The 21,863-nt window shown below is 40.0% G+C and overlaps 1 protein-coding gene across 1 annotated transcript; it reads right to left on the bottom strand.

The window, feature by feature from the left end:
* Nucleotides 1–394: 394 nt before the first annotated feature.
* IL26 (interleukin 26) lies at nt 395–8,140 on the bottom strand. Its single transcript, XM_029084782.1, has 4 exons — nt 7,970–8,140; nt 7,543–7,599; nt 567–632; nt 395–481 (listed from the first exon to the last, which is right to left on the bottom strand). Exons 1-4 carry the CDS (start codon nt 8,138–8,140, stop codon nt 395–397), a joined length of 381 nt encoding a protein of 126 aa, XP_028940615.1.
* Nucleotides 8,141–21,863: the final 13,723 nt, after the last annotated feature.

Genomic DNA, 21,863 nt, shown 5'->3' with positions numbered 1-21,863 from the left:
CACATGGGCACAAGGCATGGCTAGATCATGCCCACAGCACACAGGACATTGTGTCTGATCTGGACAGTAGCAGATTTCACGTTACGCTCATGCAATGTGTCTGGGGTCTGTTTATGAGGCAGCTGGCAGGCAGGCGGGACGAGAGGTAGGTCACGCTGTAACTGCGCTGGAGGCTTCTCTCCCACTGCAGGACCAGCGTGGCTGCTAAGCCTGGCCAACCATGAAAGCTCTTGAAAATCCCTCTTTATGCCACTGTATTAGAGGCTCTCCTTCAGTGGTACAGCATTACTGCCAGGCCCGTTGCACGGCTCTCAGTTGATTTTCAGGCCTTTTGGGTAAGGATCTGTTCTTAGTACAGAAGAGTTAGTACAGTTGTCTCTCACATCCTCATTCTTCATACGATGCTTTGTATGTAGGCCTGAATCCAGGGAAGGAGAATATCCAGCTCATGGATGGCCTTGTAGATTCCCTTCTCTCCAAGCTGTTGAGAAGATAAAGACCTCAGAAAAGAAACCACCTGCAGCCCTTTAACAGTGTGGCTGGGAGCCAGTGTCTCCTGTTCTTACCTTAAGAAATGTTTTCTTTAATTTTTTGACAGCAGAAGTTAACCTTGTGGATGGGGCACATGGAAGCTGAAGGGATTAAAAGAAACCAAAAGAGCTTGTTGCAGACATAGTGATGAGGAAGACTCCAACCCACAGTGTGGCACCATAGGACTACTGGTAAAATGTGTGAACTCAGCATTGTTTCAGCATCTCCTGCTACAAGTGTGTTATTTTACCTGTGTTCTTCCTGGAAAGTTGAGATCACAGCACAAAAAAATGTAATATGAATACCACTGAGTCTTCTTATCAAACACTTTCTATTTATCTTTACATCAGTTGCAGTTACAGCTTTTGCACAGTGCAACCTAGCTCTAAGATTCAGGGCCCTTCAACTCTGCATCTTCAGATAAGGTGAGGCTAAGGGCCAAAGACCTTTGCAAAGTATAGAGGGCAGTTTTATGCATTTCTGCAAACCCTACAAACATGTTTATAAAGTTAATTTATGCTTCACCCTATATTTCTGCCCATTCCTCCACTCTCTGACTAATTACAGGCTAATCTTGCACCCTTTTGTCAAGCTAAGTTTTTTTCCATTTAGGTCACTGGGAGTTTTACCAGCAGGATCTACCCAGCTCCCAGGCATCCTACCCAAGTCAGTCAACAATGTCTTACTTGCAAGTTCTGGCATCTCTCTACCCCCGCTGTGATATCAGAGACACAGGACTCTCATCACTGCAAGATTTGAGTTGGAAGCTGATTTTAGAAAGGAAAAAGTCAATCAGTTCATCCTAGAGGACCCAAAGGCTGCACCCTGGGTATAACCCAGCCAGCTGGGGCATGGCTGACAGCATCAGCGAGTCGGTGCTCCATCCCAGAGGGTTGTCAGGAGCAAGAACACTGGGGGACTCATTAACCAGCTCTGATGGGCCAGTGCCGGCTGGCCAAAGCTAGTCCAGCTGGGCGTTTCGGAGCTGCCTGGCTGAGCTTTCTGAGCAAGCCATCTTGCTGACTCCCCAGCTCTCCAGGCTTTCCAGGAAGAAGAATATTTTTTTTCAGGGAAAAAAGTGGAAGAAACTGACATTTTCCAATCTATGAACGAGGACAATGTGTTTGAAAATGCAAAAGGCAGATGTCCTGAACTCACATGAAAAGAGGTGACTCCACTGAAACAGATGGTTAGTCCTTCTTTCTACCTCACACAGAGGTTTTAAAAAGGAGCCACAATTTTCTCTTTCAAGTCCCCTTTTGTGCTTCTTAAAGTCATCTTGCAGGATGAAAGCGCAAATAAAAGCAACTCTAATTTGTAAACTTTTAAAAACCTTCTAACTAGGGCAGTTCTAGGGGCTTTTTTTTTTTTTTTTAAAGACAAAGTCAGCTTGTACAAAGTGTATTTCTACAGAAATCATTCAGTAGCAGGACTGACCTTAATGACTATGCTGGCTTGAGTGGTAATACACGTTACAAACTCTGTTCTCCCTGCATAAACAACAAGTAAACAAATGAGCAAACAAGTTAGCTTGCGAACAATGCTGCAATCTCTGCTAGAGGTCTACAAGCTCTGCCTATGACAATAGAGCAATGACTGAAAACCCTGCAAAGAATATATTGCCTTTCCACATTCCACTGAAATAGGAGAAAAAAACTTCCATAATCTGCCACTGATGTAGGAATATGTCTAACCCCAGAAGCAACTTCATACTGCTCTTGGCAATGTTGCTGACTCAATAGGACACACGAGCAAGTAAAGAGGCTTTTGCTGAGGCCAGTGGTGCTGCAGGTGGGTGCTCTCAGTATCCAAGGAAATATATCTGTTTCCTTTACCATGCAGTCATGCTGTAAATGAAAGAGCCCAATTTCATTGCAGAAAAGGGATTTAGAGATTTTAGTACCTAGATATTTTTGAAAAACGGGACTTGTGCTCCTAAATCATTGGAAAATATTAATGTTTCCTTGTTTGGACAAAACCAAGAACTAGCAGGGTAAGAATCATAATAATAATATAGTAAAAAGTCTTTGGAAGTAGTTTGGAGACAAATACTGTTAGGATTTTTTTAAATGGCACATATACCTCTAGCTGGCTGAACTAGAGTCTGAGTTTATGACAAAATGCAGGATGAGTATGTGTATAAAGGTATCACTGTTTCCCTCAATTGTCTCAAGAATATTATCCTTGAAAGGTAACAAATTCATTAGATGAGTATTTTGCCATGGTGGAAACCCCTTCTGATAAACTTCTTATAACTCAATTAGATAATAAAAATTAAAGAGCTTATGTAGATGGATTAATTAGTTTACTAATTTATTAAGGAATAATGTGATGAAGAAATCCCAGATTTTGTATTAGCAAAGGATCCATTACTTTCATTCTGTTCACAGTTTCTATTAGTCTTTCATATAGTTTTGTATTGTTGGCTTTGAATTAATACAAATACTTTTTAAAATGTTAGTTTCCAGAAACTAGATGTCTCCTAGAAAATAATGACAAGTCATCATTTCTCAAAGAGCCATTGTTTTTCTACTACCGGAGGAAGTCTTTTCTCTCCTAACAGTATTTTTGAAGTTCCAAATATGTAAATTGTTATGTTTAGACTTGTGTTGGGTAAAACATTAGCACTAATTATGAAAAAGAATGAAGGAGCTCTGAGAAATCTGCAGCATTTTGTCTGCACACAGCACAGAAGCAAGCTTATTACTAAGTTACATAGCAAGCTCGAGTCACTGATGGCATTTCAAAATAACTGCTATCCTGAATTCAGTCACTGTTGGCAGTTTGAACTTCTGAGTGTGCACTGACACTTGTATGGAGTGTAACTGCTTTTCCATACAAGAATGAAATCTCTGTAAAGTACATCATAGCATAAAATATCTGGAATTTTGACAGACACAGATAACCACAGTGGTGTGCTGAGTGCTGTGAATAATTACTATAAATTGCAACTGTTTAGCACCGTTTTAACTGCAGAACCTGAAAGCTGGTGGAGTTTTCTCCCACTGAGATTTGAATCTTTTTACATTATGCAAATTTTCTAGTTGTGTTCTGAGCTATAGCACTGCAAAGAAATCTCTGAAGCTTCTATTCTATTCTATTTTTGAATTGCAAATATTTGTGTGTATGTAGAACCAATGTCCTTTTCTTTCATGCTACTGTACAATTCAGATTAGATGAACTTTTGATTCATTAACATTTCATTGACTTCTCATCCTTCTCTCACTTTTAAAAATTACTATAGACATTTGCCTGGATATCCATGTCACAATCCACTTTTTGGGACAGTGTGACTAGTGAGGACTGCAGGTTTAGAGCAGAAAAACAAATAGCCATAGGATATAAAGTTTTAAGGCACATCCTGTTGTTATTCATCTACCCTTAAAAATAAGACAAGAGAAATGACCTACAAGTGACAGTGTTGTCTTAGCATCGTAGTATGTTAGTGTGCATATTTGCATGGGAAAAAATGTGCTTTAACTGTTGTCCTGTTGTTAGTTACAGGGTGGGACGATGACATAATGTTTGTAAAAGTGCCTTTTCCCTGGGACACCTGTATCCATTCTAGGGACATTTTGCCAGTGGGCAGCATCACTCCCTGACCTGTTCCCACTGTGGGCATGGCTGACACATGGAAATTGCTCCAACATGCTTCATAATTGCAATCCCTGCTTCCTCATGAGACATGACCAGCTCTTTCAAAAATCAGTATAGAGGAGCAGAGATGACATTGAGCAAAGATTACACACATCCAGTGGGGATGCTGTTGAAGAAGGAAAGCATAACCACTGTTACATCATCAAAACCTGAGGACCCACATTTCTCCCTGTGATTACCCTGTCTCTTTGCAGCTTTGTTGCTGAGAGGGCAGCACAAGGTGACAACATCAGTAGGGAAGTCACTTGTCTCTGTGGTATCTCTATCACCTTGCCTGCTCTCCATGAGCTCACTCTGGAGGAAATGAATGGTATTAAACTTCCCTGGCCCCAGTGGGGAAGACCTTGGGAAGTTGGGTCCTGTGTGATGTGGGGCACACCATGGCTCTGAATCATCCTCTCTAGCTGCTGAAAAACTGAGATGGAGCCCTTCCGTAGCCTTTCAGCTGGACAAACGTAGCTTGACTCTTAGGAATATACTCACACAGGCATTCATGTTTGCTTGCAGAACCTGGAAGGCACTAATAATGTACAACTTGTCACTTCTTACTCCAAGATGACTGAAAACATGTTTCATGTAGAAGGAGAGGAGCTGATCTCGAACACTGCAGTTTGTCTGAAAACAAAGCAGGTAAAGAGTTGCCAAATGAAAACCTCACAAATCGACTCTGGCCTAAAACTTCAGTCTCATAAAAATGTGCGTGTTTAGAAAGCATATAATCAATAAAAACATTTTCATTAATTTTAGTATCCTATTGGATTGCTTCCTTTTTCTTTGAACAATTCAATTTACACCTGTAGTTTCTGAATGAAAGGCAGGAGGATGCTGTGCTGGCATCCAAAAGAGTATTGATAAGACCAACCATAAACAGAACTGACAGCAACAAATCTGTTTAACACACAAAGAATAAATGGAAGATAAATTGAGGACTTAAATCAGACCATGTTGGCCAAATTGTAGGAGGCATTGTGAGTGTTACTGTCCCATGACATTAGAGATGCTGTAGGGTATACTGCCCATCCTCAACTACTGCTCCAGAAGAGAACAGTCATCCTGTACACCCTGTGTCATATCTGACTGGTTGTTGTGTGAAAGGAGTAGTAAAGCAACTTAGCAGGAAATAAATGCCTTTGTGTCCCAACTCACCCTCAGATAACTGGAGGAGCTGGGGGTGGCCAGGCTTAGATCCTGAGTGATGCCCAATTAAGCACCACAGGTCTGACAATGGCGGACTCATTCAATAGTGCATTTTACTCCCGTACCCATGATTTATGGACTCACATGGCTAAACCTGCAGCACTTAGTGGCATCCCATTGGGCACAGGGTTGGTGTGGCTGGTTACAGACAGACAAAGTTGAATGTTCCCCTACAAGCCTGGACACACCAGTGCCGGATTCACTCGATAGTGTCCCACACCTGTTGGCCAGTCACAGCCTACGGACTCTCACAGCCTTATCAGGCAGCAGCCCAATAAGAAATTGTGCAGCAAGTCTGTAAGCAAATGAAAGCACCTTTAATAGAGCAACAGGATTAATATAGATTCGTATGGATTGCCAGTGATAAACCACTGTCTGAAGAAGTATATACAAGCATTCAGGTTACCAGTTATTGGAAGTGTTATTAATTGCTAAAAGGTAACAAGTTACTACAAAGAGCTAGGTTGGTAGAATAATTCTCTAGAGATTTTCTAAGTTTCTGAGGAAGATCCTCCTCTAAGTCTAAGTCTTAGTCTTACCTAAAGGCCTCCCAATGTGGGGGAAGAGAGACTCAGCCCGTCAGCTGGTCCCAGGGGTCAGAGGTCAGTGATGGAGTCATCCCTGACTTGTTGGTGTTGGCATCTTCCCTGGTTGTGATGGTGTCTTCCCTAATTCCCTCCTTTCTTTGGGCTATTTTTATATTACTTTTTACCTGCAAGGTGGAGCTTGAGTGACTCTAGTCATACCTTTACGGTAATTGGCAAAAGGCACTTCCATTCCCCTTTTATAGTAGAAATTACCAAAACTTAGAGATGCTCTCTATGAGGGGGAAAGAGCGGGGGTCAGTGATATGGAGCTATGGTTTTCATCAAGGTCCACAGGGGAGGTAGTTGTCAGAAAGGGGTGCCAAGTGTCGATCCGGAATCACTAGTAGAACATACATCAAGCCTTGTGGAGTCAAAACCGTGACTGGTTCTGGGAGTCGGAGAAGAAGCCTGCATTTTTTCCCATCTCCTGTACCAGTAAACACCCAGGAAAAAGGTGATGTTATTAAATTCCTGGCATACCAGTAGCGTTTTTCACCTGGGATTTTCTTTGACACCATACCTTCCTTTAGTGTGTGGACACAGCCATTTTCTGATTTTTAGTTACCTCCAGCAATTATTCCACACGGGTCTGTGGGATCTCTTGCATACCCAAAGGTATTTCAAATGGCTATATGCCTATTTTTAGGCAATGGAACCAAGTATCAGCTGTGAAATTCCCACCTGGAGGGTAATGCAGCTGCAGATTAAGCCACCCAAATGCAAGTACCCAGGTGTAGGTCCCACAGGCAAGTGAGGAGCCTTCACTGGCAAGGTAATCAATGAGATCCAGGGGAGTTCAAAGGCCAGTAGGTCTCTACTTCAGGATAAACTGACTCAGTTGGCCCTGCTGACTACATCTCTGCATTAAGAAAGCGAAAATATCTCACACACTTGTAGTCACTTATGAATAGGCACACAAATAGGCACATGAAGTTTAATGTCCTCACTCCCATGCTGAGTCACACTGGGGAGCTCTGATCTCCCCTCCTCCAGTGTACCTGCAAAGGTCAAAGCCCAAAGCAGCTCCTTGGGTGTCCTGGCTGCTCTGCAACATCCCCGGGCTGTCCATGGTACCACACACCCTCAGCAGAAGGTACCTCAACTGCTGAGACAGTGGCTGAGGCCCTGGCCCTCATGTGAAAGGGCTGGTGTCTGAAAGCATTTCTGGGGAGGATCGGACACAGACAGGTGCTCACAGGAGCTATCACGAGCACCCTTCCCCGAACACGGCAAACACTCTCGCCCCAACTCCTCTGGCAGAGCACCGCTGCAACCACCTAGAGAGAAGTGCCTCCAGACAGGCTTTCCAAATCCACCTCTTTCCCCCATATCACGGTCAATTCTCCCCTCGTGTCCCAGGGGAATATCCCTTTCTATGGGGCAGAGATAACACTTCCTCTAAGCAGAGGACTTCATTAAACATATGGCTTTCATAATTATCATGTCCTTCCCAATTAAACACACGTGATTTTTGTGTCGGTTGTCATTCCTTTTGATCACACATTGCTATCTCTACAGAACAAAGGAAAATCAAAGTAAGAAAATGGAAAACCAGTAGTATAAATCTTACCATAAACAGTATTTTTGTTGTCTTTTTAAGCAGTCTTGTGTTCTTGATGAGATCCTTCTGTAAAATATAATGTGCTAGTATTAATTAACCTAAGCATAGAAAAGGAGACAGAGTTTTAAGTCTTGTTTGTACCAAACTTAATAGTAATAATAATCATCATCTTATTCAGATGAGGACTCAGCAAATCTGTGTTCCAATCCCAGCCTAGCTACAAACTTCTTCCATGGCAAACTCCTTGGCAAACTCATCCCACCTCCCTATGCATCTTCTTTTCTCCCATCTTTACAAAAGGATTAGCGGCAGTGTCCTGTATCTCAGGACTGTAGATAACATTTGGCTTATTAAAGTTTCTAGGTGCTCAGTAACAAAGCTGGTAAAGAAGCGTCTATAAATAAAATAAACTTTTCAACTACTGGGATCAACTTACAGGAACAGATGATTTTAAACTAGTTGCCTTGATACACAGGTTCTCTGTCACTTGAGAGAGGAGTCCTTTTCGGCAGGTATGCTTTCCTGTAGCTGACTTTTTGCCTTCTACAGTGAAAAGACAAAGCAGAACTAGAAAATGCCCAGATCTGAAAACAGAATATAATTTCATCTTCGCTCCCAAATCTTCGTGCCTCTACAGTCACAGCGGCGTATGTGACACAGCAAGACTGGTTAGATGGCAGAGGTTAACCTAATTTTGTTAACCCTCAAAGCAGCTTCTGCGCTGAGATGCTCATGTAGATAACCTATTGCTCGTGTGCTGGCTGATCAGTATTGTTGCTGTGCTTTTTTATACGTCTTGCTCCACTTTCAACAAATTTGACCACAATCATCTGTGACGTTTTTCTAAACGATATCTCCATATTTACTGGCAGCAGGGTCAAGGTTTCCAAGAAAGAAGAACTTCTCTCTCATGTGAGAAGTCTTCTTTCATTTAAGTGGTGGTCAAGTGAGGAAAAAGTAAATGAGCTGGTTAGTTTGGTTTCGTAACAAAGTATACCAGATGTGTGAAATATTTTTTTATTTTTCCACAAAACCTTATGATATCGCTTTTCTGAAAGGTAATGGCCTGGAGAGAAAAAAATCTTTGCTAATTTACCCTAAGAAACATTAGAAAATCAGTTATTTATAAGGATGTTGGACTGCACTGCACTGCACTGCCTTTAAAACTTCTCTGTCCAGTCTTTAAGAAGTGTTTTGTTTCAGGGTTACAGCAACTAGTAACAAAGAAGTTTGCTGCCTATTTTAATGTCTGTAATTAGTCTTTTGCCAGGGCAGAATTTGCCCCAGAAGAAGCAGGAGGTTTAGTGTGAAAGGGAGGGCTCCAGGAAGGGCTCTGTTCGAGAACCGGGGCATGCCTGGTTGTCAAGTTGCCTCATGAGCCCGCTAAGAGCTGCGGCAACTGGGAAATAACGTGCAAGGTCCCAGCATACCCATCACAGAGGAGGTAAAAGTAAGGTCATAGAGTCAGATGGTCACTCTTCTACAGAGTTACTCCAACAGAGATTGGTCAGTCTATGTCTTTGGCCTGTTTCTGAGACAACCAAATGCTGAGAGTTTCTCAGGTGCCACTCTAGACATGCAAGGAACATCACACCAAGGATAGACTTGGAAATGCTGAAATGACACTACAAATGTGAGGCTGTTAAGGCAAGGAACAATGGAAGTCAAATGTCAAGACCCCTGGGACTGGCTGAGGTGTATGCAAGAAAAGGGAGAAAGCAGTTTTTGGTCCAGTATAGTAATACTTCAGCCTATAGTGATACCATTTTTGTTGGAAGTAAAAGCAAGCTCTTCAAATGTTCACCCAGGAGAGTTTTTAATTCCTTTAATGTTTCAAGAGCAACACAGAAGGGCTTAAATGGATCAGAGAAAATTATTTAGGCTACAACTGATACCACTCAGAGAGACTCTGAGTTGCTAGAGCCAGCAGCAGAGCTGCGTGCGCCATTATGGCACCACCAACATGCCCATGCCAGGGGCATGAGTTGACTTTGAGAAGAAGAAGGGTAAGATGAGTGGGGTAATAAACTCACCCAGCTTTGATTCCACTGGCCATTTACACAAACATGCATGCAGCCTCCAGGCCAAGCTGGACTCAAATCCAGCTTCAGGAGTCTCACCTGTAACAGCTCTGGGAAATGCATTTTACAACAGGACCATCCACACATCCCAGTATCTTCACCAACACTGAAGTGCTGATGGGGTCCAGGGACAAAGAGGACAAACAAGGGGAGGAGAGCTTAGACTTTTGGAAAGTGGAGACGATGGTGGAGACCTGAGGCCCTATGTGCATTTTAGTGTTCATTTGAACTGTGGTCTGTACACAAACTCTCTAAATGCCATCAGGCTTGACAGATGAGGTGCACCAAACCTCAGGGTACGATGTATGTGGACAGCAGATTAGCAGCTTACTCCTAGTTTGTTCCTAGAAGAGGATCTTGGTTGATACCAAGAGTAGAGTCAGAAAGCAAAACTGCCTTGGGTTCCCCAAGGTGTGGTACTCCCTAGTCAACGGATTTCCTCTAAATGGAATAAATGGGTCATGTAGCCAGTCTGTAATGGCTTTTCACAAGAAAATCAATAATTTTCAACATCTCTGAAACTTCAGATGTTGCCAGAAAACCCTTGAGCCCACAGGTTTCATTTTGTCTGTTCTGTGAGCTCCTATCACCATGCTGACAGGGCTGTAGCAGTGACATTGTTACGCGGGGCTCTAGAGACCTTCGTACGTGAATCAGCAAATATCTTATTGAATTGGCTAACTTTTCAATTGAGTGATATAAAAGGACGCAGATGTAAGGTGACCATTTTTTTAAAATAAATAAATAAATAAATAGGGCTTTCATAGAAGGATGGTGGGTACCATTTAATATCCAATCCTGTAAAACTGGTTACATTGATACTGTCTCTGACTTAATTACTAGTCAGAGAATAGCCAATATTCCTTAACCTTCTCATCTGTTACTTGTTCAGAATAAAGGTGGTCTTTTCTTTTGAGGTCTCATGTAGCACTTTGTACACTGAATTTTAGTGCCACATTGGCACTCAGACATGATTACAGTATAAATAATATAGAATACCAAATAATTGGTATTATTCACTATTTTAAAGTTATATGAAGCAGAGGAAGAAACTAACTCAGATACTCCAGCTCTTTTAGCAATGAAGACAGAAAAGATCTGCAAAGCTTTGTATGGGCAGTGGAACTGATATACCCAGAGCCAGTTGACTTCCAGACCTAGACTAGGAACCACAGGAGTTCAAGGAGCCTGTCCTGAGGGAAATGGGCTCTCTCCATACAGAAAATTTTAGATGCACAGTATCAATGACTACTTAAGGAACAACACGATACTGATAACACATGCAAAGTTCATGTGTTACATTAATTAAAAATGTGTAAATTTTAAGATCATGAAAACGAAAGAGAAAAAGAATAAGTAAGAAAAAGAATAAGAAAAACTAACAGTGTAGCCAACTTATTAGAGAAGAAAATCTTGCCTGACTTTCCCTTAGGCTAGGGACTAAGTTTCAGAGAAGGCTGTGTGTGACCTATGACATGAATGCATGAGAGCACCATCCTGGAGAAGATCCTTTCTTCACTGTCTCATTGTGAACCATAGAATTGTCTTGATCTATAAGAGTTCAGTAAATATTATTAATATTAAATTTTCTTCATATATGTAGAACAGAGAGATACATCTACCATTGCTCCAAAGTTCTGTTAGTCTATTTAAGGTCACAATCTTACCTACTGGTTGTTTTGCAACTTAATTGGCATTTTGATCTCCATCCATGAAAAGCCTCATCTGGTTTCTTAATTCGGAATCTTCTCGCCTTTCACATTTTCTGTTTATTTATTTCCTGTTAGTATAACTAGAACTAAATTAGTCGTATACTTCCTATAAACATTACTCATATTTGCTTAGCTGCTGCTAATGTAATACTGTCTCTTAAGACTATTCTCTACTGTTTCTTTTGTTCCCTTATCCTATTTAATTTACTTTGGCCTTCTGAAAAATAGTAGGTCTACATGAAGAGCTGCACTATTTGTGCTCAGAAATATGACTTTATGAGTAACAACGAAGTCTGGTGATATCTTCCGAAAACTGAGGGTGTCAATACTAGTGTAGGACACAAAAAATGAGATACTCTAGTGCCTCTATTGGAGAGAGAAGTTTGGAATGGATCATCTCCAAGCAGCCAAAACTGACTCTGCAATTCTCTGAACATGGCTGTAATGAACATAGGCATGTAGGTAAGCACAAAATGCCCACCAGTGTTTAAATACTGTTTCTTGTAACCTTCTCTTATTATAACAGGAACTTTTGGAGCTGCTATAGATTTTGTACAATTACTGAACAATTATGAGCCAAGATTTCAGACATGAATACTTAAATTACCAAAGCAAACTCAGCACATACCCAACAATTCACTGCCACCAGCTTCAGTAGTCATAAAAGAGAGGGAAACAACAGGATAGCATGAACAGATGGTACTGGCAGCTTCTACTTAAATATTGTAAGTACACTACTCTGGTTAGAAAAAATCCCTCCATAACTGAAAATGGGACAGTGTAAAAAAAGCTAAAAAAAATTGATGCCTAAGATTAGATGTCAGTCTGGTGTCTTTCTCATCCCTAGCTATGAAATCACTATATTTGTTCTCGTGACACATCCACACTACATGGTGCCTGTCCGGGTGCTCCTCAGCTGCATTTGTTGAGGAGCAACAAAGGTGGAGGTTGGAAGGGACCTCTGGAGATCATCTTGTTCAACCCCACCTGCTCAAATGGGACCACCCAGAGCCAGTTGCCCAGGGTTATGTCCAGTTGGGTTTGTCATATCTTCAAAGATGGGACTCCACACCCTCTCTGGTCAACCTGTACCATCGTTTGGTTGCCCTCACAGTACAAAACTGTTTTAGTGTGTTCAGATGGGATTTCATGCATTTTAATTTGTGTCTATTTCCTCTTGTCCTGTCACAGGGCACCACTGAGAGGAGCTTGGCTAACTCTTCTTTACTCACTGCCCCCTCTCTTCAGATATTTATACACATTGATAAGACCTCCCTGAGCCTTCTCTTCTCCAGGCTGAATGGTTTGAGCTCTCGCTGCCTCCTTCAGATGAAAGATGCTCCAGTCCCTTAAGCATCAATGCAGCCCTCCACCACCAGGGCCACATATCCACCACACTCAGAACTTCTTACTGCTATGCCTTAGATAAACTCCACAGAATTTTAAGGCATTAAGTAAAGCAGAAATCACACTCAAACTCAGATATAGAAGACAAAACAACAACAGAAAAATTACATTTCCTCTAGATATTTGCATCTCTTTGCACTTTATGAGTAACATCTTTCAAGTAAGTCTCAAATGTGAATTGCCATAAAACATACTGTTAATGTGCTTTCATCTTCAAGAAATGGCACAGACTGGTTCGAGTAGTGTATCTCCCTGTGCTATAGACTTGGTTCTGTGTTTCAGTTGGTGACAGATGGCCAACAATTGTCTGTCAAGATAGTTTTACTTGAGTCATCTGATAGGAAAGTCTCAGCACATTCAGTCTTTTCAGAGACAGATTACAGTGCATATTCAGGGTCCAGTTTGAAATCACCAAGGTGATAAAATGAAAATTTTCCCTCTGTGCACAGAAAATAGACAAGAGTTTAAGTTTTCAAAGCAGTAGTAATTATTATGGCCAAAGATTAGTTACTTTGAAAGAATGCTCTGCACTCCCTGAATATCTTCAAATGACTCCAACTGTGCAATTAAAATCAGTAATCACTTCATGGCTAGACAAGGAGCTGAATTTGACATAAAACCTTTGTGTATATAGCCTTTATTAGTCACACTCTTGTAGTCTGATGGGTAGACCCATCAGCTCTTTGAGAAAAGAGATTATGAAAGACATATGAAAAAGTATCATATTCATATCGTTCCCATCAACCAGTCAAGTGACCTCACTTAACAACAGTGATTCAGTCCTCAAACTCATTAGAAAACATGAGCCTGTTACCGCCAGACTCACACTAGGAAATCCCTGTACAGTGGTATTATTGCAGAGTGCACAGTTGTGCTGGGCAATAACAGACAGCTCAGCTTGCCCACGTAGGCAGGTAGCTATTCCAAACTCTTCTTTTTCTCTTGCGACATAGAGTGTTCAAGAGTCTGTGACCTGCTTTCTCTTGTAATTTCATCATGGCTTTATAAAAAGGTTGTACTAAAATTATGAAAGGAAAAAGCAAACTGGATGGAAACCTGGGCTCAGTTCTGGGGGAGGAGGATGCCCACAGCTGCCAGGCTGGTAGAAGTGGGTCAGTTTGCATGGCACCACTCTGATACTAAAATGTCTCTTTCCTTCTACCTTTGTGCAACGTTTTTCAGTTTTCTCTCTCCCCTTCATGTTTTATACCCTTCTTGCTTGCTTCTCTCTCAAATTTATTTTTTCAAGGTTTTTCCCCTCTGTTCTCTTAAGCCCGGACATCCGTGAGCACCTTGGCAATGCCAACAAAGGGTGCCAGTACGGCTGTATGAGTAACCTCAACTGGGACCTGGGCTAGGAGTTTGTGAAGCTGTAGAAACTACAGCCTCCATCCCAGGAACATTTCTTGGTGTTGGAAAAGGACATTATTTAAAACATAGATTGAGCAGATTGATCAGAGGCAGCTGTGTCACTAATGCAAAGTCCTGTGAGTAACAAATTTTGAAATGTAAATTAAAATAGTAATGAAATAGAATTTCTGGAAAATTTTCAGAAACTACAGTGGTATGTTAGGACATACAGAGTTATAAGAAACCTAGCCAGTCACTGGTGAGCAATAGCAGCATTGAATCTTTCCGCTGGCATGGCTATGTTAACAACAGGCAGCAAAACAAATGACATTAAGAAAAATCATTATACTTGATCTTCATTGGCAAGAGTCTTCTTTAATTTTAAAAAAACAAAAAAACCCCAAACAAACGCCCCCCAAAGAAACCAAGCCCCACACCAAACAACTATGTAGGAAGTGTTTGCTTCCAGTATATTTCCATAGCTTCATAAAGTACTGAAGTCATCCATTTGGTTTGGAGCTAAAGGTTTTTTGTTTGCTGGAAACGGAATCAGTTTTAGCCTGTCACTTTTCAACACCAACAAAAACTCCTGCACAGTAAAATGGGAAATACTTGCCAAGCATCTCTCAAGTGAGATTTGTGCCAAAATCCTGGCTGCTGTTGGACTGACTGGCACAGAATGGCTCCAACTTTGGTTCTCCAATGGTAACACCAGAGAATAAAAGTGGGGGGAGCAACAGCACAGTAGGCAACAAGATGATGCAGTAAAATCTGAGTTTCTTCTTGGTGGTATTTATGAAAAAGAGATTGTATTGTAAAGACTCCTAAAAGTTGTAGAAATATAAAATATCATAAAATGTAAATAGTACTTAGAGAGAAAGAACAAATGTCACGTCAAAATATGCATTGAGATTTTCAGTTCAGATCAGAGAAATGTTGAGGGTTTTTTCCAATTAAAATTATGGGGAAACTTTGTGTTACCATCTAAAATATAGCGTTCCTTAATGCAATTAATATAATTAAATCTAATTCCATTTATATTAACAACAATCGTGATTACATCTAGAAACCCGGGAGATAATAATGACATTAACATTTCCTACATTATTTGTAATTTATTTTAGAAACTTAAGAAGAAGAAAAATTCTGATCATACCTAACTTTGGATAACTTGCTTGTCTGAAATTTTACTCTTTATCCTATTTTTAGATTTTACTCTTTACTTAGACTGTAGCCCAATATGTAAAAACATGTACATTATTTTAAATTATGGAAGAGATGCTTTACAAACACCTTAAGAGCTTCTTAAACAAATCAGAAAATTCAATCATCTCTTAATATTTGTAGATTTAGTAAAGTTTTTAGGGAATCTTTATATGCAGAATTACAATTAGAGACTCGAGCATTGACTTTACAAACTCACATATATCCAATTAATTTTGTAACTGTGAAGTTTAAATCATCTAATATGCTTGTAGGAGTGAACTGAAACTAATTTTAAAGTTGTTGATGTTCTCCATATGAAAATAACTACTTTTAATTTTTTAAAATATAGACCTATAGTTTACAGTTAACAACCAATTAAAACTTTTTTTTCCCCAACAATTTAATGTCAGTACTGAGTTTTCCAGGTTTTGAGTTTCCAGGAGAAAAATCACGAATTATGTAGAAAAGCAGGAAAAACATTAAGTTCTTCAGAAAATCCATTTTCTACCAACAGGAAAAAAAAAAAAATCCTTTGATATCATTCCTCTGATTACTTGTATTTGTTACATAGGCAGAAAGAAGTTGAATCTATACCCCTCTGTACAGGCTGGGAAAATCACATGGCAGCCTTGATTCTAAAGACTTTTTTTACCATCTCTAATAAAAACTTCCAGTTCTTGTACCCATTTGGGAAGAAGTTTTTATCAGTCTTACTGTAAACTTTAGTGAATTTTGATGCAATACCAGATACCAAATAAGCTCTTCAGGGCTTGTAAAATGTTTCCTCACATTTCCAGGTTTAGATTAGATTATCTGAAAGCAAATTTTTCCACATGAGAATTCCTTTCCTCTGGAAGGGACATTTTTTCTAGCAAGCAAGTCCTGAAAAGTATTCCAGGTCTGAAATTTTTGTCCAAACCTCTGGAAGTGCTGAGGTTTATTTTCACTAATCTGTCACTTCTGAAAAACAAAGGTTTTATTTATCATATACTGCTGTAACCACACAACAAAGAATGGGAGATAATTTATCAATCTGCAACCTCTCTCTTATCTCGGTTCTGATTATGAGGTTATGGCATAAAACTAACCCTTCCAGCCCTAACTTCATACTGCAACTCTAAAAAAATTCTCTATTTTACTTTTCAGAAGTGTAGAAAAGATGAGTTGCTCCCTTCTTCCTATTTTCAGAGAAACCTCATGTTTGTCTCACCTAAACCACATTCTTTATTATTTATTAATTTCCAGTGTCACTGGGTTGCCAAAATAAACTGAAGTTCATAACTGCAAGTGGTGTAAAAAGTACCAATGGAAAACAGTTAAGAAATTAAAAACAAAATTTACATTCTTGCAGCCAGAAGGTTTCCAAAGCAAAATGTCATAGAGAAAGCTGCTTGTTTCTGGTTCTTTCTCTTGCCAGTAGTTTCAGCCATGAGCAACATAACACCCTTAACTCCACACCTGGGATTTGTCATGCCCAGCCAAAGACCAGTGGAGGCTGGTTGTCTGAGTCTGTGCTCATCAGCTGAGGCTGATGGAAGGGGCTGGGCCCTCAGAGGACCTCCCCTCATCTGCCTAACATCCTTGCCGCTGAGGGAGCTAGAGGCCTACAGGTGGGCTCTGCGGGGACCTGTGGGCACTGCCTCAGGATTTGCCAGCTAGTTTTCTGTCACCAAAGCTGGAGCAAATGACACGTACAAGGCTATTATCAAAATTAGGGAAATTTGTGGTGTTTCACCAATTTGCAGGATCAGAGTCTTGGTCACTGATTTGTTTTGTGTTCCCAGTCACTCCCCAGAAGTCCTTGTCATGTAACAACTGAATCATTGACATATTAAAAATGAGAGCATGATGCCAAGGTTGAGCAGCTCCCTATTTTGGAGGCTTCAACCTCACATGTTGAATTGAACCGGACATTTCACGTGCAAGTAACTGTCTTGCATTTTCTGAGACACAATGGGTCCCACCAAACCAAGATGCTTTTCTAAATTTAATGAAACCTGTTACATGCAGGAGCAATGATCATTGTGTTGAAGTTGACAAGTTAATGTCCACAAAATAACCATATTATTTGCCAAATGCTGTGCTTGACAAACAAGTATTCTCCATTTTTGAGTTAGCAGACAAAAATGAGCATCAGAGTTGAAAATCCCTAAATCTGGGATTATCTACCTAAAATCTCAGTTATCCCTCTTTTTTTGTGATAAAATCATAGAATCATAGAATGGTTTGGATTGGAAGGGACCTTAAAGATCATCTAGTTCCAACCCCCCTGCTATGAGCAGGGACACCTTCCACTAGACCAGGTTGCTCAAAGCCTCATCCAGCCTGGCCTTAAACACTTCCAGGGAGGGGGCATCCACAGCTTCTCTGGGCAACCTGTTCCAGTGTCTGACCACCCTCACAGTGAAGAACTTCTTCCCAATATCTAATCTAAACCTACCCTCTTTCAGCTTAAAACCATTTCCCCTTGTTTTGTCATTAACTGCCCTTATGAAAAGAAAAACAGAGAGTTTGAATTTTCTTCTGCTGTTCAAGACTGGCAGGAGTCACATTATAAAGGATAACCACTAAAAGAGAAAGGTTGGACAAACCAGAAATTTGAGAGACGTTTGATAAGAAGTATTCACCTAAGACAAAGCCTGGATAGTTTTAGACCAACAAAAAAAAGGTCACTGCAATGACAAGCAATGTCTAATCTTTATTTAGGAACCTTTGCTTCCCACATAAGTGTCAATACATTAGACTTGCTGGAACAAGCCTTTCATCAGAGCAGTTTAATTCATCAGTCCCATCTTAATATCTGTGTTGAAATCTTTCGTCTTTTCTTTGTAATATAATTGATACATGCTGTGACAGTTTAACTTAGCTGGTAGCCAAATATGACACAGCCACTTGCAGCCCCCCCCTGCCCCCTTCCCCCCACCCAGGGAATCAGAGAGAAAATTGGAGGGGTAAAGGTGAGGAGACTTGTAGATTGAGTTAAGGAATATTTAATAATTAGAGTAAAATAAAATTAAAATAATAAGAGTAATAATGATAACAACGATATATATCTATGAGTGATGCACAGTACAATTGCTCACCACCCGCTGATAATGATCCTGGAGGAGCAAAAAGGAACCCCGAAACCAAAACCGCAATCCCAGAAAAGTGAGCCCGAGTGATTCCTGAGAGAATCCCCCCCTTTCCGGTCAGCCCCGGTTAATATACTAAACATGACAATATGATGTGGAATATCTTATTGGCACATCCAGCTGTCAACTCTGGGTTTTACTAACTACTACACTTTTCTTCTGCACTTCCCCTTCCAGTCCTCTCTTCTTGGAAACTGCTCAAGCGCAGTGTCCTTGTAGTTACCAACATTGTTCTCATAACAATCCTCACTGAACCCAAAACACAGCGCTTTCTAGCTACTAAGAAGAAAACTAACCCTATCCTAGCAAAAAACAAGACACATGCACAAACTACGAGCCTGATACTATACACTTTGATGTCAGTAGGATTTTTCTTTCTATCTTCTGTGGAGAAGGACCAGATACATGATGAGCTAATCCACTGGGGAGGTCTTACATGTCAAGGTCTAATGCAAAAGACAAATCAGAAGTTCAGTCTTCACAATTGCATAGCTTGTAGACTATACCACAGATACATGATTGCCCCATTCCTTTCACAGTTTGATGAACATCATCATTACTCCTTAAATGTATTGTAGGAGTCAGAAGAGACGCTCTTTTGGAAAACTATAACACAAAATAAACTTTAAACCAGTGCAATTTTGCAGTTTTTGGAAAACAATATCATTTTGCATTCAGTCATTGAAACTAGGGCTACAATTTCCATTGAAGAACCTTACTGCTTCCTACAGAAACAACCATACCACAGTTTCAAGTCAGCTAGTCAAAGACACATTTTTAAGGGTTTTTTTTTTTTTAATATTTTGATTCATGTTGCCCTGAGCAAAACAGAAAATGTTTTTAGTTTAAAAGATTTGCCTTTTCTCTTTATTCAATCCTAGAGAATAAAAATGGCCTAACCTTGGAAATATTTAATGCTGTGCCTTAATCCTTCATACTAAAAAAATGCTTATATTTGGGTCTCATGAGTTAATTTGTTGCTGAAGACAAATGGACAGTTCTTCTCAATTTTTTTTTTTTTTAATTTCTCCTTAGAGGAGGAAAAGTGTAGGAATGTTTTATTTTCTAAACCATTCATCAGTGAGTTCCAGATTAAATTATAGCAATTGATATCTGTGAATTTGGCCAGGGATTTGTAATTTAAAGGTTAAACAGAGAGTGATTTCCTAGACTTCTGAAGAAATCTTTTCTTTTACATAGTTGTTTAACACTTTTGTTAGCAGTGGAATTCATGCAGTTCATCTGATAAATTCTGCAGCTGCGTGTCAACCAAGAAAAAGGTGTTAAAATGAGTATCTGTTAAGAAGAATGTGTAGCCTCAGAAGTGCCATCAGCCTTAGCATAGCTTGTATTTCGTAATTTACCTCACCCTAATAAGACTTCCTAACAAATTCTTGAACAGCACAGAATCCTGGTCTAGATTCCCTGAGAGGTTGCATCACTTTCCAATCCAATGTTCTTTTATGTAACATATCATTGAGTAGTGGACTGCCAAAAATACCCTGGGTCCCACAAAACCGCACTGTAGGTTTTCCTTCTTTTCATGGTCACTACCTTCTTCCTGGAAACATTATTTATAAACCTGAGATTGACTGTAATGCTTCTGCTGATCCTGCTTCACATTAACAGGTCAGTTCTGCTCCAGATTACACCAATTTTACAAACATCTATTGGGTACTGATGATGGCTGTGATTGAAAAGGTTATCAGGAATTTACTGTTGTTCAATGCAGTCCATACCTTTTTCAAAGCAGCTAACTGTTTAGCTAATTGTCCTTTAAAGCAGGGGCTGACATAATCCCGACACTGGTTTACCATCAGGATAGCTTCAGCTCTTCACTTTATCTAGAATATACTTCCAGTAGCAAATTGGAAACATCAACCCTCTATTATTCTAGGTCACTTAAGGAGTATATGTGCAGGCATTGAAAATGTAAATCTCATCACTGAGTAATACTCCATGCAATGTATTTAAGAGATGTTTCTTAAACTGTCACCAATACTTACTCAACAGGATATGGAAACTTCTGTGCATGCTTTGGGTTCCCCTGTCTTCACAATATGACATTTCAGAAGTAGTTTAAATGTTTTATAATTATCTACGTAGCAAAAAAAATGTGCCTGTTCTGGTCACCTAAAGTAAGCGAAGGAAAGGAAGAGCTAATCAAACACAAATTTGGCAGTAGGTATCTCTGTCAATTTTTGTTCAGGAAGTGATCCTCCAGCCTCTATAATGGAGGTGTCCTCAATGAAGGATGTGGAGCAGGTGTCTTTCCTAACAGCAGTAGGTTGAAGACCTCTGGGAATTACAAATAGTCCATGACTTGAAGGTGGGATGAGGAAAGGAAAATAGGGCAACAGGAAATAGAAATACGCGAACAACAGAGTTTCTCCTTGGTGACCCAACCAAAAAATTAAATTAAGAAGATTCATTTTGGGTCAGCCTAAAGCACTTGTCCACCTCAAAATGAAACAGCTTGTTTTGCTTTCAAATCTTTTTTCAACCTTTGAAAGAAAATGTACATAAAATTCTAAACCAGAACATCATTCTGAAGTGTAATACTGAAATATTTTATTTAGAAAATGTCAGAATGAAACATTTCAGCATGATTTTCCTTTTTTGAGTTGTAACTACTGACTGAATTAAATACAGCTTGCCTGACTGAAAGTACATCTTTATTTTCTTATGTTCAATAGTTTTTTGTCCCAGACATTTCCCCTGGTTATAAGGGAAACCTCCTCTGACTTCTACTTCCTTTGTCTGTTCAAAAATGACCAACACCCACCATCCTTCAGACACCCACAAGCCACACATGCCCTGCAAGAAAAACTGTGAAGCTAATTCTGCAAAAATTTTTGTGTGGCATTTCCAAGGCTCCAGTTCATGAAGTTTCCATAGTAGAGTCTTCTACCTGGTGGTTTTCAAGGTCGGAGAAGTTAATACATTGTTTACTTAATTTTTACATTTTTGTGGACAAACAGGTTTACATCTGGGTTTTGCCCAGTGTGGAAAGCTTGGGAGATTGATTTCACGTTTTTGGGTAGGGCAGCCCAGACAATGTGGAAAAGACCTAAAGGAAGTAGAAGAAGGAAATACATTCATTATCCATTTGTAAAGAGATTATATCAACAAGGAACAGCATGTGTGTGGCTCATGTTTTAGTCTCTATTTATAATCAAGGAAGAAAACAGGTACTTTTAGGGCAAAGTCATGTTATTCTGTCCAAAGGCACAATTTTTATAAACCTTTAATTCAGATCAGCTGGATAATTCCTATTACATTTCATTGACTTTATATAAAGGGAGCCAGGTCTAGCTTGAGGATAGGCTATGTCTGTCCAAGGTCTATTCTCCATTTGGTGCCTAACTCCCCTCCCTTTGCTGTCAGCTGTTGCAAGTTTGAGTGATAAGAGAAAGGACATCAGCCAACAGCTCTTGACA

This window comes from Antrostomus carolinensis, unplaced genomic scaffold (genome assembly GCF_000700745.2).
Source record: "Antrostomus carolinensis isolate BGI_N321 unplaced genomic scaffold, ASM70074v2 scaffold10084, whole genome shotgun sequence".
In the NCBI taxonomy this organism is placed as follows: Eukaryota; Metazoa; Chordata; class Aves; order Caprimulgiformes; family Caprimulgidae; genus Antrostomus; species Antrostomus carolinensis.
Note: the sequence above shows the minus strand (reverse complement) of the source record. Positions and strands in the feature narration are given on the sequence as shown.